A 21,817-nucleotide genomic window follows, 5' to 3' on the forward strand; every position below is an offset into this window, starting at 1 on the left:
GAAAGGCAGGGTAGGATAAATATAGGTCTGTAGCAGTTTAGGTCTAGATTGTCTCCCCCTTTGAAGAGGGGGATGCCCGCAGCAGCTTTCCAATCTTTGGTGATCTCGGACGATACGAATGAGAGGTTGAACAGGCTAGTAATAGGGGTTGCAACAATTTTGGCAGATCATTTTAGAAAGAGAGGGTCCAGATTGTCTAGCCCAATTGATTTGTAGGGGTCCAGATTTTGCAGATCTCTCAGAACATCAGCTATCTGGATTTGGGTGAAAGAGAAATGGGGGAGGCTTGGGCAAGTTGCTGTGGGGGGTGCAGGGCTGTTGACCGGGGTAGGGGTAGCCAGGTGGAAAGCATGGCCAGCTGTAGAAAAATGCTTGTTGAAATTCTCAAATATCATGGATTTATCGATGGTGACAGTGTTTCCTAGCCTCAGTGCAGTGGGCAGTTGGGAGGAGGTGCTCTTATTCTCCATGGACTTTACAGTGTCCCAGAACTTTTTGGAGTTTGTGCTACAGGATGCAAACTTCTGTTTGAAAAACATAGACTTTGCTTTCCTAACTGCCTGTGTAAATTGTTTCCTAACATCCCTGAAAAGTTGCATATCGCGGGGGTTATTCGATTCTAATGCAGTATGCCACAGGATGTTTTTGTGCTGGTCAAAAGCAGACAGGTCTGGAGTGAACCAAGGGCTATATCTGTTCCTGGTTCTAATTTTCTTTGAATGGGGCATGCTTATTTAAGGTGAGGAAAGCACTTTTAAAGAATAACCAGGCATCCTCTACTGACGGGATGAGGTCAATATCCTTCCAGGGTACCCGGGTCAGGTCGATTAGAAAGGCCTGCACGCTGGAGTGTTTGATAGTGATGAGGGGCGGTCGTTTGACCACAGACCCATTACGGACGCAGGCAATGAGGCAGTGATCGCTGAGATCCTGGTTCAAGACAGCAGAGGTGTATTTGGAGGGAAGGTTAGGATGATATGAGGGTGCCCCATATTTACAGATTTGGGGTTGTACCTGGTAGGTTAATTAATCATTTGTGTGAGATTGAGGACATCAAGCTTAGATTGTAGGATGGCCGGGGTGTTAAGCATGTCCCAGTTTAGGTTACCTAACAGCACGAGCTCTGAATATACATGGGGGAAATCAATTCACATATGGTGTCCAGGGCACAGCTGGGGGCAGAAGGTGGTCTATAGCAGGTGGCAACGGTGAGAGACTTGTTTCTGGAAAGGTGGATTTTTAAAAGTAGAAGCTCAAATGTTTGGGCACAGACCTGGATAGTAAGACAGAACTCTGCCTTTATGGTAGTGGCTAGACGTTAGTCACTCCTCAGTAAAAGGCACATGACAGCCCGCTTGGAGTTTGCCAAAAGGCACCTAAAGGACTCTCAGACCATGAGAAACAAGATTCTCTGGTCTGATGAAACCAAGATTAAACTCTTTGTCCTGAATGCCAAGCGTCATGTCTGGAGGAAACCTGGCACCATCCCTATGGTGAAGCATGATGGTGGCATCATCATGCTGTGGGGATGTTTCTCAGCATGCAGGGACTGGGAGACCAGTCAGGATCGAAGCAAAGATAAACGGAGCAAAATACAGAGAGATCCTTGATAAAAACATGCTCCAGAGAACTCAGGACCTCAAACTGGGGCGAAGGTTCACCTTCCAAAAAGACATCAACCCAAAGCACACAGCCAAGACAACGCAAGAGTAGCTTCGGGACAAGTCTCTGAATGTCCTTGAGTGGCCCAGCCAGAGCCCAGACTTGAACCCGATTGAATATCTCTGGAGAGACCTGAAAATAGCTGTGCAGCGACGCTCCCCATCCAACCTGACTGAGCTTGAGAGAATTTGCAGAGAAGAATGGGAGAAACTCCCCAAATACAGATGTGCCGAGCTTGTAGCGTCATACTCAATAAGACTTGAGGCTGTAATCTCTGGCAAAGGTGCTTCAACAAAGTATTGAGTAAAGGGTCTGAATACTTATGTAAATGTGATAGTTCAGTTTTTTTTTTCTCCATATAAATTTGCAAACATTTCTAAACCCTATTTTTGCTTTGTCGTTGTGGGGTATTGTGTGTAGATTGATGAGGAAAACAAACAATTGAATCAATTTTAGAATATGGCTGTAATGTTACAAAATGTGGAGAAAGTCAAGGGGTCTGAATACTTTCCGCATCCACTGTATAGGCCTAAAGGTAGCGACAATAAGACACAGTGGCAGAATAAATGCAACCACACCTTTGTTTTATCACAAAACCGGATAGCAACCTCTGTCCAGTGAAGAACACAAAGCATATTGTACGTACAGTAACAGACACAGACACAGACATGTGTAACGGATGTGAAACGGTTAGCTGTGGTGCTCGCTAAATAGCGTTTCAATCGCTGACGTCACTTGCTCAGAGACCTTGAAGTAGTGGTTCCCCTTGCTCTGCAAGGGCCGCGGCTTTTGTGGAGCGATGGGTAACGATGCTTCGTGGGTGACTGTTGTTGATGTGTGCAGAGGGTCCCTGGTTCGCGCCCGGGTATGGGCGAGGGGACGGTCTAAAGTTATTCTGTTAAACATGAACTACATGGTCAAGCAAGCGGGCCACTAAACAACTATTGATTTAACACCACAGAGAGTAATGCCAAATCGCAAAGAAAACAGGAGCTGCCTCCACTATTCCAGCAACATTTCAACTTCAACATCATCAAATCACCTCTGCTTAGTGTTACGATGTCTGCCGTATTCTTTCTCCCTGATCTTGTTTTCCTCAGTAGGATTTCGGTGGGCAAAATGGGACACAAGTGGAGAGATTCTCCACGCAGACACCGTTTTTTTTTTTTGCTGGTGTGGCATTTTGGGACTTCTTTGTATTCGTTTATTTTGGCACCTCTCAACACCACTCATTATCACCATTTATGCACGCATCCACTCACACCATTGTTATTTTTTATTAGTTTACTTTATTTAATACATACATTTTAGTTATTTATGTATCTCTGCGTTGTCTCTCTCTTTGTTATGGCCTACGAGCCGGTTCGTAACATTAGTCGAATACAGTGACAAAAGATGAAACAAACAATTTAGTCCAAGCAACATAAGCTAAATATGATGTGGCTGTCCATGGCTCTGATTTCTGTGTGTGCGTAGAAAAGATGTTGATTCACCACGCCGATGTCATCCTCCTCTTTAATGTTGACGAAACGGTCATAGAGTACACGCTTCTATTTTTTATTGGCCTAGGCTACCTGGCTAAAATGTTTGCTCGCTATCCTAACTTCCAATTACGGGCAACGTTAGCTAGTTAAGATTAGCTTTCTACATCTAGTTACATATTGCCCTTCCATCCTCTCAGGCCAGGGCTACAACAAATCCTTTTCTCCATCCATGTCTAATTTAGGAAAGGGGCCATTTTAGCTAGCTAGCCACCGGAGAACAACAGCACAACAAGATGTAACAATTCAAGCTTCTCTGTCAACGTGTGCTCTAAATTGGATTTGATAGGAGTGAAGCGAAATACAAACTGGTTTCTCTTGACACATTTTTTTGGTTCCCCGTAACCATTCACAGCTCGTCTCGCTCGGTTTAGCTCAACGCTGATTGGCAAATGTTATACTTTTTTTGTCAAGAGAGGCCAGATGCTCGCTGGCTTTCCTTGCCCTCGATGCTACGGGCGGCAACAATGTCATACTCGTTTGGACCAGACCGCATCAGATAGATGGGCTACACGTAGAGAGACAGCGGGGCGCTGTTTCCCTCGCTCGGATGTTTTCTCCTGTGAGATACATTCAGTCTCTTGGGAATTGAAGGAACATTATGAAACACAGAGACAAAAGATAAACTATTATTAATGTATTTTTTCTTAGTCCATTTTTTGCATGGCTTGCCTTGGCATCCCTGAATACACGCCACTGGCAGGGAGGTATATTTACCCCCACGGCTTGGGAAAATTATAATAATTTCTGTTCATGCCACCATTTCAAAGTGTAAACTTGACACTATCGTCTGATGTTAGCGCTGCTGTGGTCTTTCTTCTTCTGCTTAAACACACATAATAAAATGAGCCATCTGAAATGTACATAATGTCATTTGAACTGCACATTGAGTTGGTCATCTGAGCCGTTTCAGGGAAGCAATCGGGTGATATATGAGCCTACATTTTCATTATAGCCTATCTGTAACTTTTAATTAAATATGTTGTATTACAATCTCAGTTTATGATACTTCAGCAGGAATACATTTTAAATGTTCCACTGAGAGCAAAGGTGGAGCGCTGTTGAAGTTTCCTCGTCCAACCATAACGAAGCCCCTGAAGGCATATTGGAAAACATACGGAAAATATACAGCCTGCCAGCTAAGAAATCACACTTGTCAATTGATGTGTTAGTGATGACTAATATCCCTTGCATCTATAACTAGTAATGAAAATAGGTTATAATGGACTTTTGGGCGATATTATTTAACTCACTTTATGAGTAAGATAATCAGTTGTTTTATTGGACATTTTAGCATCGGGTGGAGTATTGTTATCAGTCACCTATAAAACAATTTCTGACATATGCCTAAACTGTTGCAGGGTCATATAAGACTCACCAATAAAATACAATGTATTTCTCTAAGCCTACTTACTGATTTATCAGTGTTCTTGTATACTTTGCCCAATTTTCTGTAATTACTTCCGATGGCCCTGCAGTTGATATATAGCCTAAAACTGTTTATTTCCTGGTGAAATCAATTAAATAATTTAGATGATTTTAGTTAAATTACATTTTGAAGACCCAAACGTTAAAATGTGAAAGACAGTAGGCATATTTTTATTAATTTTTTTATTTCACCTTTATTTAACCAGGTAGGCAAGTTGAGAACAAGTTCTCATTTACAATTGCGACCTGGCAATTGGCAGTTACCCACAAACACAAACGAATCAGTAATTGCCTAGTCCTCTCTGTGTTTCATTTAAAATAGATAGGTATTCGCTTTTAGGAAGTTATCCTATAGCCAATAGGTATTCGACAACACTTGATAGTAATAAAGCCAGAAGTTAAATTGAGGGTAAATAATACATCTTTGAATGACGTCATTTTTCTTTGCAAGTAAAAAGGAACAGAACCTTACTTAAAACCGCAAATATATCCAAGCCATCGCTTTTTGGTTTTAACGTCAAATTTATTGACAAATAGGACTACAAATCGTTATAACGGCATAATAAACAAATAACAATAACAATAAAATAACAATAACAATAAAATAATAATAATCTGCTATTACCATTTTAAAAAATACCGTTAGTGTGTTATTGTGTTAGGCTGCGAAAGTAAATTTGGAATAGAAAATACGATCGTAAAACAAGTGCATAAGAAATTACAAAGGCTAAAAGGTTATCTTTCAACTCACAATAATTATACCCGCGGTAGACTGCAATCAGCGTTGTACTGCAAAACATGTTTAGTGTTACTGTTCGTTTATAGTCGTTTTTCTTATCCCTTAATTGCTTTTAAAGAATAGCTACTATCATAATAATATGATTTTGATTGGTGTGTATGCCCAAATTGATGAAATACATTCATTCCTACATAGCCTACATACACATTCATTAATTTTATTCCCATCAGTTAGTATAGTCGTTTTTATTATCACTTGATTGCTTTTAAAGAATAGCTATTACAATAATAATAGTATATTTTTTATTTGTTTGTGAGCCCAAATGCATCAAATAGACTACATGCATACGTAGCATACCTATACATTCATTGTAATCCCACCAGGTGGGCCTAACATAATAGGCCTGAAGCGTGTGACAAAATATCATGCTTTTGTATGACCAAACATTTCAATTCATTCTATTTAGTAGGCTACACACTTCTCTATTACAATTAACTATGCACATCCAGGTAATTTCCGAGGTTGAGAGTTGCGTCTCAAAATCAGTAGTCATATTGATTTTCGAGAAATAATATGAACAAATAATTAGCTGATGAAAGGTTAGGCCTAATACTAAAGCAGATAATAATAATGATAATGATAATAATAATAATACATCCAATGGTCATCTGAGATATTGTATCATATCATATAGTTTTTAAACTCCTTGTGCAATTAGACTGTATATAGGGAAGACCGAAGGAGCGAGACCGGTTTGGGCTGCGCTGAGATAGAGGGAGCGGTTGAGGGAGAGAGAGAGTGTGTCTGTCATTCATAGAGAGATAGTACGCATTAGACCATACTAGACCATATTAGAGACGCATAATTCCCTCAGATTACGCAGATATACAAATAATTCGAAAAAAAAACGATTTTGATAAACTCCCATATCTACTGGGTGAAAGAAATACCACAGTGTGCCATCACAACAGCAAGATTTATGACCTGTTGCCACAAGAAAAGGGCAACCAGTGAAGAACAAACACCATTGTAAATACAAGCCATATTTATGTTGATTTTTTTCCCCTTTTGTACTTTAACCATTTGCACATCGTCACAACACTGTAAAACATAATATGACATTTGTAATGTCTTTATATTCGTTTGGAACTTCCGTGAGATTGTTTACTGTTCATTTGATTGTTTATTTCACTTTTGTATATTATCTACTTCACTTGCTTTGACAATGTTAACATGTGTTTTCATGCCAATAAAGCGCCTTGAATTTAATTGAATAGTGGGAGAGAGAGAGAGGGACAGTGCGAGAGAGGGAGAGAGAGCGAGAGAGACGTTGATTGACATCTGCAGTGTCATGCAGTAAAGATGTGTATGGGGGGATCGTTTATATATAGCGGCGCGTCCGGGCACATTGTACTGAGATCATAATAACCACTCTGAAGCGCACTGCGCTCAAGTTGAAGGCAACTGCAGTTAGTACCGCTCAGGGATAGAACAAAGCAAGCCTGTTCCGAAAACGGAAAACTAAAATGCATCAATAAATCGCTTGAAGACACCCAACTCTCAAGTTTGAACTGGTTTCGTTTTGATATTTTGAAGTTAATATTTGGGCACAGTGCGAAAGTCAAGCACATCGGGAAATCATGCACTGTCAAGCCGAGTTGAGACTCTCCTCCCCGGTACAGCTGAAAGCAGCCAGGCGTCGCTACAAGACTTTTATGATTGACGAAATTCTTTCCAAGGAAACCTGTGATTACTTTGAGAAACTTTCTCTTTACTCAGTATGCCCTTCACTCATCGTTAGGCCTAAACCTCTGCACTCATGTTCGGGTAAGTGAATATGCTTGAACTCTGTCAAATCAAGGGATGCTGATGAATGCATAATGGTGTTAATGGTTTATATATAATATTTATATGCATGCAGTGAATGCTAATCATCATTGTATTAAAACTACATCTGATTTTGTTTATCATGAACAGAGTGAGTTATAGGCATATTCTTCTTATTCTTCTGTAACGTTCAGGCGATCGTCCATCATGTGTCTACTCATATCACGAAATACCTAAGGCTAATGGTTATATTAGGGGTATTGACAAAATATCTTACATTCAGTTGTCAGTAGAGACCATAACATGACGCAACACACCTGTGCAGAATCTATTACATGTCAAATAACAGCTTTGGAGAAATTGAGCTGCATTTGCATGACTTTATTTTCGATAAATCTACTCTAATATAAGAAAATACGGAACAGGGACAGGTCCAGAATCACATTAGACGTCATGATTGTCAATTAATGTTTAACAATGCAAGATGCGCACTATAGAAATGGACCATGTGTAAAATGAATTCAGGCGACTGGCCTGACTTGCACTTTTACTCATGGTGGACTTTTATATTCGTGTTTGGCCTGCTGTCTATATTTATCAAAGGTCTATATTATGGAGAATACTATTGTGATAGCCTGCTATTTACAGAGATTTTGTCATGTAACTTTAACCCGTGAAATTATGAAATCAAAAGCACCAAATAAATGCAACATGTACAGTAGATTTAATGTAGACCCCAGGGTTTTAGTAACCTATTTATTAGACTTGATAGTTTGAATTTCTTTTTTAAAACAGCAGAAATGAATCAATCCTTTTCCAACCCTAAACATTATTTCACAGTTTAACTGTAATTCCATTTTATTTCATTCACAATTAAAACCTAATGCACTGGGACCTATAACATTTATTTAACAATTCTCAATATACCGTCTCACATGAAATCAGTAAATCCCTCCAATCAGTCTAGATTATTAGTTTAATATATTATCCTGACATTCAGATCATTATCAGCATCAGTCTTTTAGGTTCATGTTATAGATACAGGATGAACCAAGTCCCAGTGTTGGAATCAAGGTGGTTTGTAAAGTGAAACCTGGTTCCCCGTTAATTATGTTGACACTTTTAAATTAACATATTCTCTTCTGACAAAAGACACAAACTCAGAACGCACAACAGCCAACCCTGCACTTAGTTGAACAACAGGCTTTTGGTTTCTAGAGCCGTAACCTCTAGGCCACTTGTCCTCATTCAGAAGGATTAATGTGGGCGCTGTGCTAAACCCAGAGCCTTGCCTAATGACTTTTACTGCTGCCACTTTGCATTTACTGAAGCATGGGCAATGCCCTCTACCTAACTCTCTTTCTGTGTATATGGGGCTGCAAGATGTGTCCAGAGTTCCCCGGTTTGATATTGGTAAGGGCAGGTACATGGTGGTTAAGGGCAAGGTTAGTATGTCATGACTGATGGACATTTGTCTGCCTGACTCTACAGTTGATTGTGCAAACACCATGAACGTTTACAGTATGCTGATAAAGTGTGCAAGTCAGCCCCAATGACCTTTATTCATAGAAGTATGTTGCTTTGTGAAGAGAGATTCATTGCAATTGTCATCTCGTAAATTGCAGCACAACTCATAAATGCATGGGTTACATGCACTTGATCCAACTGTTTCAGTGAGGAAGACTACCTTCATTCTTCATTCAGTATCCAGAAAGGCCAATCAAAACAAATCATTATTGCATAAAATAATTCCTCAATCAATACAAGCAGATTTGAAAAAGCAAAAAACAAAACATTGGCACAAAGTGTAAAGACACAGATAATGCTTTGTTTACACAATATCTAGCAGCACTTGATTTCTGTAAATCATCATCATCAACTCCCTTTTCTTCCCACTTATCATGGCTTACCAACGGCCATTTAAACACAATTACTGTTGTTCTGCAGTCAGTCATAAAAGCTTTCACCACCGTGTTAGAATTATACAGGGAATTGACAAATTCATTTTCCTAAAAAGCATTTGGCATGAAAGACTGTCACACGTTTGTCCTTCAATTGCAGCAGCATTTCGGAATCCATTCTCAAAGGGGTTATCCTGCTGTTATGAGTCAAAACAACGTTGACTACTGCTCTCTCAAGTAACTATTATGATAATTGCCTAAACTATGAAATAATAGCCGCTGCAATTTGATGATGACAGTGACAAAGGTATAAATAGCAGGCAATGTGGGGTTTCGGTGTGTGCCAGAGGGCACTGTAAAGGGTTTTGGCAGCCCTGTGATGGATGGATAGAGTAACCAGCCCACATCTCACTACACAGTGCCCACCACTTATTCGTAGCTGAGGAGGTGTGAGACACAGTATAGTCCCGCACAATGTCTTGTAACGCTCAATATAGAAGCTGGCAGGCTTATAGGCCCAGGGCCAGTGAAAGGCCATTGGCCTGATGTGGTCCCCATCAGTGAACGTGAACTCTATATTTTTACGGTGTGGAGCTTCTGCTCCAGCAGTTACCAGTAGAGGCTGCTATAGGACAGTGGTGCTGGGCAGGCAACAAACCAGGCTGTGAGGCCTGGAGGGCTTTTACCCAAATTAACAGCTGTTTGTTTGTTCTTGATGTAATATGGCATCAACTAGTAGGATGCCACTCAACATGTCAACAAAGTGATTACTCCTCTCTTTGATCCGGCAACCCCCTCTTTTCTGTGATGATTTTATCTGTCACAGATCACGCCTCTCTGCTCCCTGCTTTATGTTTCACAACGGTCCATTTACCTGTACCAAGCCAAATGCCCTTACGACAGTGTACACAGTAAAACCAGTTGATGAGCTCAGAGCGTATTCTCTGCTCTCGTTTTTGTGCCTTGTACAACTACAGGAGTGATAGACCTGCTAGACAGACCTGACCTCCAGCAGAACATTACCTTGCTGGGGAGCTGTGAACAGTGTAATGACGGGTTACAATATTTCATTTGGAGTCTTATCTCTCAGCAGAACCCAGGGCAAGGCTTTTAGTTGGATTTCTGTAAGGAGGTGAGAGAGATAAAGATCAACTCCGGCGTAATCTCACATGACAGTGCGATGAAAAATGGCCAAATAGGAGGGTGTGGACCTCGAGGGGCCCAGGTACTGCAGCATAGTCATACGCCACCACTGAGGGTTTAGGGAAGAAAGCAGGGAGAGCCAAGGGTTTTCATCCCATTTTTACAGTTAATCCACCACAGACAATAAGGCCTGCTATTAACCACGAGGCTAGCTTGAGGAGTAGGATCATGTCTCTGTTAACACAGTAAGTATTGACCCATGCAACCACCACACACACACACACACACACACACACACACACACACACACACACACACACACACACACACACACACACACACACACACACACACACACACACACACACAGAAAATGTTTACAGTAGATTGTAATGCAGGCTGCACTGAACACACGATGCATTCGTATTGGTACACAAGTACCATCTGACAATTAGAAAATAGCATCACAACACTACACATAACATTCTAGAAACCTCAAAACATCTCATGAAACCCAAATTTGAGTTGAAATTGGCACTTAACTGATCTGATCTGTGAGAGTTGAAACAGATTAAAAAGTAGCATACCATGTTGCCCATCCCATCCCTGCAGTGTTTGACTTGGGCTGGCTTGGCAAGACGGCTGTTGAGTGAAGAAATATATGTCTAATGTAACACTTCTCAACCTGTCACCACATGATGTACCCAAAGCAATACATGTTGCTGTAGGTTCATTTGGCCTCTGAATGCCAAGTCTTGAATCATCATCTTGGAATCCAATTAAACAAAGAGAAAAGGTGCAGAAAATAAGGAGTAAAAATCAAACAACTAATGAGCTTGTTGCTGGAGATTTCCCTGCAAACAGAAAAATGGTGACTCATTCTACTGAGTAACTGCCATTGTTAATGCCTTCAAATGATAAACAGTACCAGTTAAAAGTTTGCATACACTTACTCATTCAAGCGTTTTTCTTTATTTTTTTTTACTATTTTCTACATTGTAGAATAATAGTGAAGACATCAAAACTATGAAATAACACATATGGAATCATGTGGTAACGAAAAAAGTGTTAAACAAATCTAAATATATTTTATATTTGAGATTCTTCAAAGTAGCCACCCTTTGCCTTGATGACAACTTTGCATACTCTAAGCATTCTCTAATTAGTGGAATTTCTTTCATTCATAATGCGTTTGAGCCAATCAGTTGTGTTGTGACAAGGTAGGGGTGGTATACAGAAGACAGCCCTATTTGGTAAAAGACCAAGCCCATATTATGACAAGAACAGCTCAAACAAGCTAAGAGAAATGGCAGTCCATCATTACTTGAAGACATGAAGGTCAGTCAATCTGGAAAATTTCAAGAACTTTGAAAGTTTCTTCAAGTGCAGTCGCAAAAACCATCAAGCACTTTGATGAAACTGGCTCTCATGAGGACCGCCACAGGAAAGGAAGACCCAGAGTTACCTCTGCTGCAGAGGAAAAGTTCATTCGAGTTAACTGCACCTCAGAAATGTTAGCCCAAATAAATGCTTCACAGAGTTCAAGTAACAGACACATCTCAACAGCAACTGTTCAGAGGAGACTGCGTGAATCAGGCCTTCATGGTTGAATTGCTGCAAATTAAATACTACTAACGGAAACCAACAATAAGAAGAGACTTGCTTGGGCTAAGAAACAAAAGTAATGGACATTATACCGGTGGAAATCTGTCCTTTGGTCTGATGAGTCCAAATTTGAGATTTTTGGTTCTAACTGCAGTGTCTTTGTGAGACGCAAAGTGGGTGAACTGATGATCTCCGCATGTGTGGTTTCCACCCGAGAAGCATGGAGAAGCTCTGCTGGTGACATGGTCTGTGATTTATTTAGAATTCAATACACACTTAACCAGCATGGCTACCACAGCATTCTGCAGCGATACGCCATCTCATCTGGTTTGCGCTTAGTAAGACTATAATTCGTTTTTCAACTAGACAATGGCCCAACCCACCTCCAGGCTGTGTAAGGGCTATTTGACCAAGAAGGAAAGTGATGGAGTGCTGTGCTGTGACCTAGCCTCCACAATCATCCGACCTCAACCCAAATGAGATGGTTTGGGATGAGTTGGACCACAGAGTGAAGGAAAAGCAGCCAACAAGTGCTCAGCATATGTGGGAACTCCTTCAAGACTGTTGGAAAAGCTTTCCAGTTGAAGCTGGTTAAGAGAATGCAAAGAGTGTGCAAAGCTGTCATCAACGCATAGGGTGGCTACTTTGAAGAATCTAAAATCCCAAATATATTTAGATTTGTTTAACACTTGTTTGGTTACTACATGATTCCATTTGTGTTGTTACATAGTTTTGATCTACTCACTATTATTCAACAATGTAGATAAGAGGAAAAATAAAGAAAAATCCTTCATTGAGTAGGTGTGTCCAAACTTTTGACTGGTACTGTATATAATGTGATTTAAACTCTAAAAATCTACATTTTTAAAAACTTCAATAACGATTACATTATCGATTATATATGATAAACAGGCATGTGTGTATCAAATGTTTCCAGACTATTCTTGGTCTATTATTAGGAAGTATTTATTCTGTAATGACTACCACAAGCACGTGCCAGTCCGATCATTCCGATTGTGCTTGTCAAGAGTATCAGTGTGCTTTAGCATGGACAGAGTGCACTCTCCCTGCTACACAAATGGTTTATTTGTAGACTTTTGACCGGGCATTGGCACTTGTCAACAATGTGTCAGATCTGGGCTCAGGAAGCCAGCTCAGTTGTCAGTGGAAAGTCATCATGAGGTCTGATTTTTCCCTGCTGACAAGCATCCAAAAGACACAGCTGTCACAACTCTAAAGACAACCTCAAGCTCTGCACTGACAGGAGATTTCCTGAAGAACGTGAAAGAAATCAAGATGTTTCCGTTCTTTCTTTTCAATCAATCTTCTCATTTAAAATGACAGGAACAATTCATCACTTGGACTTATTATGTTATGATATATCTGTGTATTTTGGATTATTCCATAATAATAACAATATATTTCCGAAAGATAAATATATGTGTTAAAATGTAACAGAGATAAATATGCCATTTAATAAAAATCAAGTTAGGACATCTGCACAGTTCCCCTCAGTTTGTCACAATCTCAACATCAAAGACAACGGTAATATAGGAGAGTAACAGAAAGAGAGAGGAAGAGAACGAAAGAGAGAAAGAGGCGTTGTGGAGGGAAGGAGGCATCATGTCCAGACAGCAGCAGTAGCAGCTATTCACCGAGGTGAACGATTAGTGATGAGCTCAGTGCCCTGCGATGATGTCTTGCGTGATGTCATGTATATAGGGATGAGCCCGAGGTGCTGTCTGAGAGAATAGGGGATGTAGATATGGTAGGAGCAGGCTGCAGCGAGTAATCCCCCCCCCCCCCCCCCGCCCAGACCATTACCTCCCAGACCATTACCTCCCAGACCAACCAACCAACCCCCTGTCACACCAGCTCCCATAACTTCTGAACATTACTGAAAATGTCAGAGAAAGGGGATACAAATTTAAGACCACGGTCTGCCTGGGTGTATCCTCTCAGTTGTGAATGTAGGGTTTGAATAATATAGCTTGTCTACAGTATGTGTTGGTGGAGAGATAAGAGAGGCAGATCCACCACAGGCATCTAGGAAGACACAAGGGGAAAGACTATTCTGTGTTTGTAATGTGACAGCATAATGTCCTCTCTACTCCGTCATTGGATTTTATCTCTCTCCATATCTTCTTCCTAAGCACATCCCTCTCTCCTGCCACATAGCAGACAGAGCATTAGTTTCTATGTCAGTCTTAGTTCAGTCGTAAATTATGCCATGGGGATCTGCTGTTTATTTGAAGCCATAAGGTTTTTTCCACCAGATATTATGTTTATGCTAGAGCGCCGTCTTTGGTCTTGGCTCCAGTGGGTGGCCACCCCAGACATTTGTTACTTTTTATTGATTCTGGCGTCTCGCTGCTTCTGTCTGCATAGATAAAGAGATAGAGAGAGAAGAGAGGTGGGGGGTGGGTGGAGAGCAAGACGAGAGAAAGAGAGATGAATCATGGGGGAGAGAGTTAAACGGCAAGGGGCATAGTCACTTTGGATTTACAGCCTTGTGTGTGTTTGTGTGTGTGTGTGTGTATGCGTGTGCGCGTGTGCGTGTGTGTGTGCGTGTGTGTGTGTGTGAGAGTGAGTGAGTGAGTGGGTGAGTGTGTTTGTGTGTGTTCAGGGTGGCAAAGACACATCATTTCTCTGGCCAAGGAATTTTTTTTATTGGTGGGTTCAGAGTAGCAGAGTAAAACACACAGTGCGTCATTAAGATCACAACCTTCTACATCAAAGAGGTCAAAACACTTTTCGTAAAAAAAGAGCAATGAAAAGGAACCCAGTCTAAATGATTATTACAGGTCTATAAAAACTACCATCCGTGGTGATGCATACAGTACCAAATAAAACCACTACTAAAAATGAGAATATAAAAGTACAATTGTATTTAATGCTCTGCATTTTACCCTGCCTCTGACCTATCTCTCTTTTTGCTTTTTTAGGGTCCTCCTCACTGCGGGCCTACCCCCTCCTCTCAGTCATCACGCGGCAGCCCCCCAACCTGCCCCCTCACCTTTCCCAGCCCTCCTCCCCCGGCCAGGTTCCCAATCTGACCCTGCTCTCCCCCCAGCACCACTCCCGGGTCTCCGAGCCCTCCCACAGCGAGACAACTGTCAGCATCAGCAGCGAGTCAGACACGGAGCACAGTACCCCCCGGCTGAAGAAACCCAGACGCAGCCGCACCATCTTCACTGAGCTGCAGCTCATGGGCCTGGAGAAGAAGTTCCAGAAACAGAAGTACCTCTCCACCCCTGATAGGTCAGTATCGTATTGCATCTCGCCACTGTTAGGCCAAAATGAAAGCAGTCTGATTGGTTACTTGAAAGAAGCTACTTCCTGATAGATCAGTATTATACTACCTCTCAAATGTCATACCGTATTTCATTCGGTCAGTCAAGCTGGTGAAAATGAGAAATTCTGTGAAAGCAACCAAACTTCATAAAACATAAAACAAATGCAATAGCTGACTAGAGGTTCAGCATCAACATCATAACATTTTGATGTATGTCCTGGGCAATATGTCATGTAATGTTAAGTTATCTAATCCAGGCATTACCTCAGCATTCTAGTTGAGACAAGAGCAACATTTTAACCATAAGCTTTTGAATAGCAAAAAGCCTCAACAAAGAAACACTGCTCTATTCAAGAAAATCGGGACATCTGCCAACACAAGCAAACAGACATATACTCCATTGATTGACTGCCAATCATGTAATATATGTGCAGGTGTATATAAAATGCATTTAGCTTTATACACTGTATTTAGATGAGGTAATATTCATGTTAATATCCATGTCGTAGGTTCCAGTCCCTGGGTCATTTTTGAGACCTGACATACGGCCATAACACATTTTCCATTTTATTTTAAACTCCACTTTCAGATTTGGCCTACCGGACGTATTTCCATTATAACCCAAGTTAATATTGAGCCATAAACCTCAGATTTTCCTTTGGTCGAGCAACAAGAACACCAGACAGCTAGTAAACCTCAGCAACACATGGTTACAACAGCTTGTTCAGAGCGAGAAGATAAATCACTATTTTACTAAAACTCAACAGCCACAAAATGCTTTGAAAATGGTCAGTTATTTTTTATATTGTTGTAGATTTGTACTAAAAAAGGCACCAGTGTATTTACTGGAACTTGACTATTTTAAAACCTGCCTGTTCCTTCTCCTTGGCCCTGAAGAATCTGAAGAAGAATTGTGAGAGCATGCTTGTTATCAACCCTGTCTATAGATGGGTTGGCGATTTATGAATCAAATCAGGCGGGGTTGGCTTAGATTGTTGACAACATGTAAACTATCTTTAGTCTCCAATGTTTATTGAAAACAAATACATTTGTAGGATGAGCACTTGTTGTCTCTAAAACACATCGTTACAGTTGTTGATTAGCTAGCTAGCCATATTAGCATAGACGTGACATCAGTAAAAACACGTAAAAACAAGACATGGTATCAAGAACAAGCTGAAACTAGCCAACTACGATTCCCCACATGGCAGATTCTTGTTATTTTTGCTAGCAATCTGGCCATCCAGAATCACAACAACACACGGCGTTCTGACATGTTGAAATGTGCGCATTATTTTTGTGACGTTGTCAACTAACCTGTTAATTCACATCTCATTCTGGGGAAAGCTCCCACAATGCATCTCTTCTTCAATGCAAATCACACTTCTCTGTTCTAGCCAATGAGCCACACCACACCTCCCCTGTGAACTCCCAGGCAGGCTGAGGTAGACTACAATAGCCCAGCGGTGATCCAAACGACCCACCCTGTCCTCACTGACAAATCTGTATAATGCCAATAATCAAATTCCCACTGGCTGTGATGAACTAATTAAACCCACAGCTGGATTGAAAACATAAACAGAGAAAATCCCCTTTCAAAGCCCACATCACAAGTGTGGCATGCTCCCCAGTTCACTTTGTTATGATCCAAAGATAACTCCTTGTCTCTGCTTTTTTTTCTTTAGCTATTTCTTGGCTTGGAGACACTGTGGTCTTTGACTGAGACAATGCTCTGAGGAAAACAGCATATAAAAAGCCCCCAACACCACACCACAGACTGTAATGATTTAAATCATTAGGCAGTAATGATTTTATTTAATTGAGATTAGTATAATCAGCATCATCATCATTATCATTATGCATTAAGCTGCAACTAAAATCCCTGCTGATACAGGTTAGAGACTTGAACAGCAAACAGAGGACTTCTAAGTGCCTCCAGCAGAGTCATTCTACAGTACTGTATGGCAGTCTGTTGCTGTGAGTGTGTGGTTTCCCTCCATAGAAGACTAATGACCATAAATAACTGAGGTGCTTTCCCCTCCTGAAATTACTTTCCTTGCCTCTAGTCTCTCCACTGGGCGGTTTGCCTGTATTTTTGGTGTAGAGTGTTGTTTTTTTAAAAAGTATGCACACACGCTTTTCTTCTGCACTCAATCATTGAGGCCGTGTGGCTGTCTATACTGTCTACAGTTGTATGGACTGATGTTCCTCTATGTAATCATTTCAAATCAGGTCAGATAGAGATGGTGAGGGCGGGAAAGAAGGGAGGATGAGAAGATAGGAAGAGGATACAAGATCAGAGGGCAAGCTGATGGATCAGTAGTAATCCTCTCTCTCTCTCTCTCTCTCTCTCTCTCTCTCTCTCTCTCTCTCTCTCTCTCTCTCTCTCTCTCTCGTCTCTCTCTCTCTCTCTCTCTCTCTCTCTCTCTCTCTCTCTCTCTCTCTCTCTCTCTCTAATGAAAGCCAGTTCCACTCATTTGAGTGTGAAGGACTTAGAATTGAGATGTGGCGGAAATCTCATTTCAAAAACCAGATAAAGCCCCCTCCCTCTGTAGGCTGATCCGTCTTTCACTGACCCCCTTCCTGGGATATCATGTTACACGCCAACCAATATCCTTATTAGTCATGGATCAGAACATGTGGTGGAAGTGTCCAGGATTCCATACCCCCCTGAACATCCAGATACAAATGCTATGATTGGATAACTGAACTCCCTTACATATGTTCAATAAGGGTTCTCCTATATGCTGCAGGTGTAAAGTCTCTCTCTGGACCATAAGAGGGTGTATCAAAGAGACTACAGTACTTTGATGCACCATGCCAGAATGTGGTTATAAAGTCATGGTTAGGATGCAAGCTAGTCTCCAAAGGGAACGCCATCTAGATGATACAATGTATATGGCTAATGATGGCATGCATTTCAGGGCAGGATAGTCAACAGGTGATTGGAAAGCTAAAGTAACTCATTAATTTTAGTTTGATTACTCCAGCTACACCCTCTCTGTGCAAATCAATTGTCTATCTCCTGCTGCTTTTCATCTTATAAAGAATGAACTCAAGTTTCAAAAACATGTACCCTGAGTTGCTGTGTGTACTGTGTGTCTTTGTTTCCCTGCAGACTAGACCTGGCCCAGTCCCTAGGCCTCACACAACTTCAAGTGAAGACCTGGTACCAGAACAGAAGGATGAAGTGGAAGAAAATGGTGAGAGCGCCACACACACATAACAACAATGACCCTGGGTCAGTGTAAAGGGAAGGAGTGGTAAGGGTGGAAATGACTGAGTTGGAGGGATGATGAGGGACTGGGACACAAAAGTCTAGTCTAGTCAGGTCAGCAGCTCAGAGAACAAAAGTCTCAAATCGTTAACTCCCCAGATTAATGACCCTATGTGGGGCAGCTCAGAGCCATACATCTTCCCTTAATTACTATAATAACCATGGTTGCCTTTGACCGCAGCCAGCATTTATCACAACCCCACTGAACCACGTGTCTGTGTTTGTGTGCGTTATGTTGCTCCAGGTGCTGAAGGGCGGGCAGGAGGCCCCCACCAAGCCCAAGGGCAGGCCCAAGAAGAACTCCATCCCCACCACCGAGGAGATAGAGGCAGAGGAAAGGCTGGCCAGGCTGGCTGAGGATGAGAGGATGAGGATCGCAGCCGAAGAGGCCTTGGCCCACGGAAAAGCTCCCCAATCGGAACCCCAGAACCTCAGCACGGTCGCCGGGGCAACAGAGACCCACAATCCCATGGCGGTGAGCGAGGGTCAAGTTCAGCGAGAGCAGCCACTCCCAATGCAGTCAGAGACACACGCCACCAGCTAAATAAGACAATTATTAATGTATGAATGAAACAGCTAAAGACTGGTGCTGACTGGAATACAGAAACACTTACTGTAGTGGCTCAGGATCGCTGAAAAAAGCCTGTCTGGTGTAGATTATTCAGTCGTGTTTGAGGTTTGACTGTACTGGATGACATTCATAGGTAGATCATTTGGGTTTTGCCATATCACTTCCGCCGTATACTGGAATGAAACGAGTTTACATGTAGTGTCAGGCATATACAGTACATAGAAATGAAAAATCCAGAATTGTACAGTGCATTTTGTCCCTGTGTCAACAGTATCACCTCCCCAGCCTCAAACCTGCTTGTTCTACTGCAAGAGGACTCCTTTAGTCACATGCTATACAGTTTGCCTGAGTATTGTACTTATAACATAACATGAAATGACCACACTGGTCATGGTGCCTTTTTCTCTCAGAGGATATCACAAGTTTTATCAGTCTAGAAACACCAAGGTTTATTAATAATAAATTAAGTGTTATTTTACAGTGTTTCACTTTTGCTTATTAAAAATAATACATAAATACTATATGCTCTGGACTACAGTTAACACTGACGTTGTACCTGTTCTGTACAGCTTTGAACGAAATTGTATTTCTGTCCCAGAGCCACAGCATCGTCTCGTTTAATTGTTCAATGAACTTATGTTATGTTCCTTTTGCATTTGATGTTTCCAAAACAATATATTTCAATTTGTATCTATAAAGACATGCACTGTAACATACTGTAGCAATATTCTGGAAAGAAAAATATAGAGTATATGTAAATTATTATATTTTCATTTGGAGAAAAATAAGGTGTATCGAATTCTTTACCTTTCTCTTTTGACTCTGGGGCAGAATGATTTTACTGCCACGAGGGAAGCCTCTTAAGCTGTCAGAGACTGTAGAATTGAATAAATCACAGCCTGTGCCAAAGAAACGAGGAAACTGCCAAACATTTAAAATCTTTTAGAGAGGTTCTCAGCCCGCAGGCCTTTGCATCAAAGGAGCACTCCTCCAACTCTGCCTTACAGACTCCCCACATAAAACTGTCTTCAGCTGGTTGTCAACACTTTGACTTTCCGCTTTGGCCTCCTGTTCTTTCCTTCCAAAGATGTCTATTTGTAAAGAGTTCCTTTTTTAAAACAAAAATTCTATTTTTGGTTTGACATTAACTAGTACAGTATTTTTCTGATGTAAATAATGCTTGTTAGAAAGCTACTGAATAGTTATTTTTGCATGAACAACAAAATGCTCATTGTTCTGTATGTTGTTATTTTTACCATGTGTTTTGTGCTTTTAAATACACGTAATAAAATGACAATCATTTCCATATGAATGATGAAAGTCCACCATTATTATTATTATCATATGAATTACTATTTTAAAAACATTAAATACCAGACCACAAGCATGGACTCCAAGGTTATTTGATTTTCAGGAAACCACATTTGTATTTTAACACTATTTGAACCAGAATTAAGTGTACTCCTAGGCTTATTTAATCTTCATCCATAAAAATATCTTTATGCTCTCACTATGCTACAAGGAATCTTTGGTTTAATCTGATATGCAATGCAACTACATATACATGAAACCCTCTGCCGACATGCAGCAAGAGGTTCGAGCTGAGTTGACACAAAAAGGTTGTCATAGATATGACAGATCCCCTGCATACGCCAGAAGGCGAGGCCGCGAGGCAATGCATATGAAAGACAACTGTGCCTCATGTCACATAGAAAAATACATATTTCATCTATCCATTGACATCACTGTAGCTAATGAAACAGTTGCGTAAATCACACATTTGTGCAAATCAAGTAAATTGTTAAACATACACAACTTAGAGAACTTAGAGAACAAAGCCTTTTATACACTCTGTTTTGGGATTTTATCATCTTGATCTTTTCTGCAAACACGTTGGCCTTTAGTTCACTGAGACACTGCTCTTTGACCCAGGCCAGGCAAGCTAGTTATGCTGTAAAGTGTATTTTTAGTGCACGATACCAGACATGGATGATTTGTAAAACAAACAGTGCAGGTTGGCACTGAGTGAGATGCAATGTGCTCTAACGCCATGGGTAAACACTTTGATGATGCTTTCCATGAATGTGTATTTACAGGTGTACAGCAGCCCCTGGTTCCTTCCTTGGACCGTCAGTACAGCCCTATAGGCAGGAAGTGATGGTGCGGTGTCGGGGTGAGAGGCAGCTCTGTGTGTGGGCGTGAAGATCTGAGGAAGGCCAAGGTGGAGAACGGAGGGGAGGGGGAAAAGGTAGCTTTTATTCAGGCAAGGCAAGAACAGTCAAGGCAAGATCTTTCCATGGTATTAAAGCTACACAAATATGAGTCTTCAGGGGCATGCGGTGGAAGGGGCATAAGCATGATGCCAACTGCCAACCTTAACAAGACATTGCCAGAGCATCAGACAACTCAGTTTATATTTACATTGGCCAGAACACTGAGTGTAGCATGAACAAGAGGCTGGATATGAGCAACTGGAGCCAAACTATGCCATGTTTTCACTTTCATTGTTTTTGTCAAGACCCCATCATTCTAAGCCATGGAATAAAAAGTAATATTTCATCATTGAGTATGACGACTGTCAATCATATTTCTATGCCAGTCGACTGCCCGAAAACAGAGGTGAAGATGCCAAGGATCACGAAGAGGATCTACCAAGGAATTACTGAGTTTCATTATTGACTGGTGCATTGTACAGTTAGTTCCCAGTCATTTGTTTTGACTGATGTACACTACCATTAATACATTTGGGGTCACTTAGAAAATAACTTTTTTTTTTTTAAGAAAATTGAAAGAAATGTCCATTAAAATAACATAAAATTGATCAGAAA

At 41.1% G+C, this 21,817-nt stretch overlaps 1 protein-coding gene across 1 annotated transcript; it reads left to right on the forward strand.

Moving 5' to 3' along the window:
- The first annotated feature begins 6,684 nt into the window (after positions 1-6,684).
- Positions 6,685-20,301, forward strand: LOC110504032 (homeobox protein BarH-like 2). Its single transcript, XM_021582827.3, has 4 exons — positions 6,685-7,197; positions 14,792-15,107; positions 18,260-18,344; positions 18,663-20,301. Exons 1-4 carry the CDS (start codon positions 7,011-7,013, stop codon positions 18,960-18,962), a joined length of 888 nt encoding a protein of 295 aa, XP_021438502.1. The 5' UTR covers positions 6,685-7,010; the 3' UTR covers positions 18,963-20,301.
- Positions 20,302-21,817: the final 1,516 nt, after the last annotated feature.

Source organism: Oncorhynchus mykiss, chromosome 24, assembly GCF_057628025.1.
Source record: "Oncorhynchus mykiss isolate SJ-2025 chromosome 24, ASM5762802v1, whole genome shotgun sequence".
Lineage (NCBI taxonomy): Eukaryota > Metazoa > Chordata > Actinopteri > Salmoniformes > Salmonidae > Oncorhynchus > Oncorhynchus mykiss.

Excerpts from the sequence above, each read along its gene's own strand:
- LOC110504032 (XM_021582827.3), top strand. The coding sequence starts at position 7,011 with ATGCACTGTCAAGCCGAGTTGAGACTCTCCTCCCCGGTACAGCTGAAA. Across the intron at positions 15,108-18,259 it reads TACCTCTCCACCCCTGATAG|ACTAGACCTGGCCCAGTCCC; the intron begins GTCAGTATCGTA and ends GTTTCCCTGCAG. Across the intron at positions 18,345-18,662 it reads GGATGAAGTGGAAGAAAATG|GTGCTGAAGGGCGGGCAGGA; the intron begins GTGAGAGCGCCA and ends ATGTTGCTCCAG.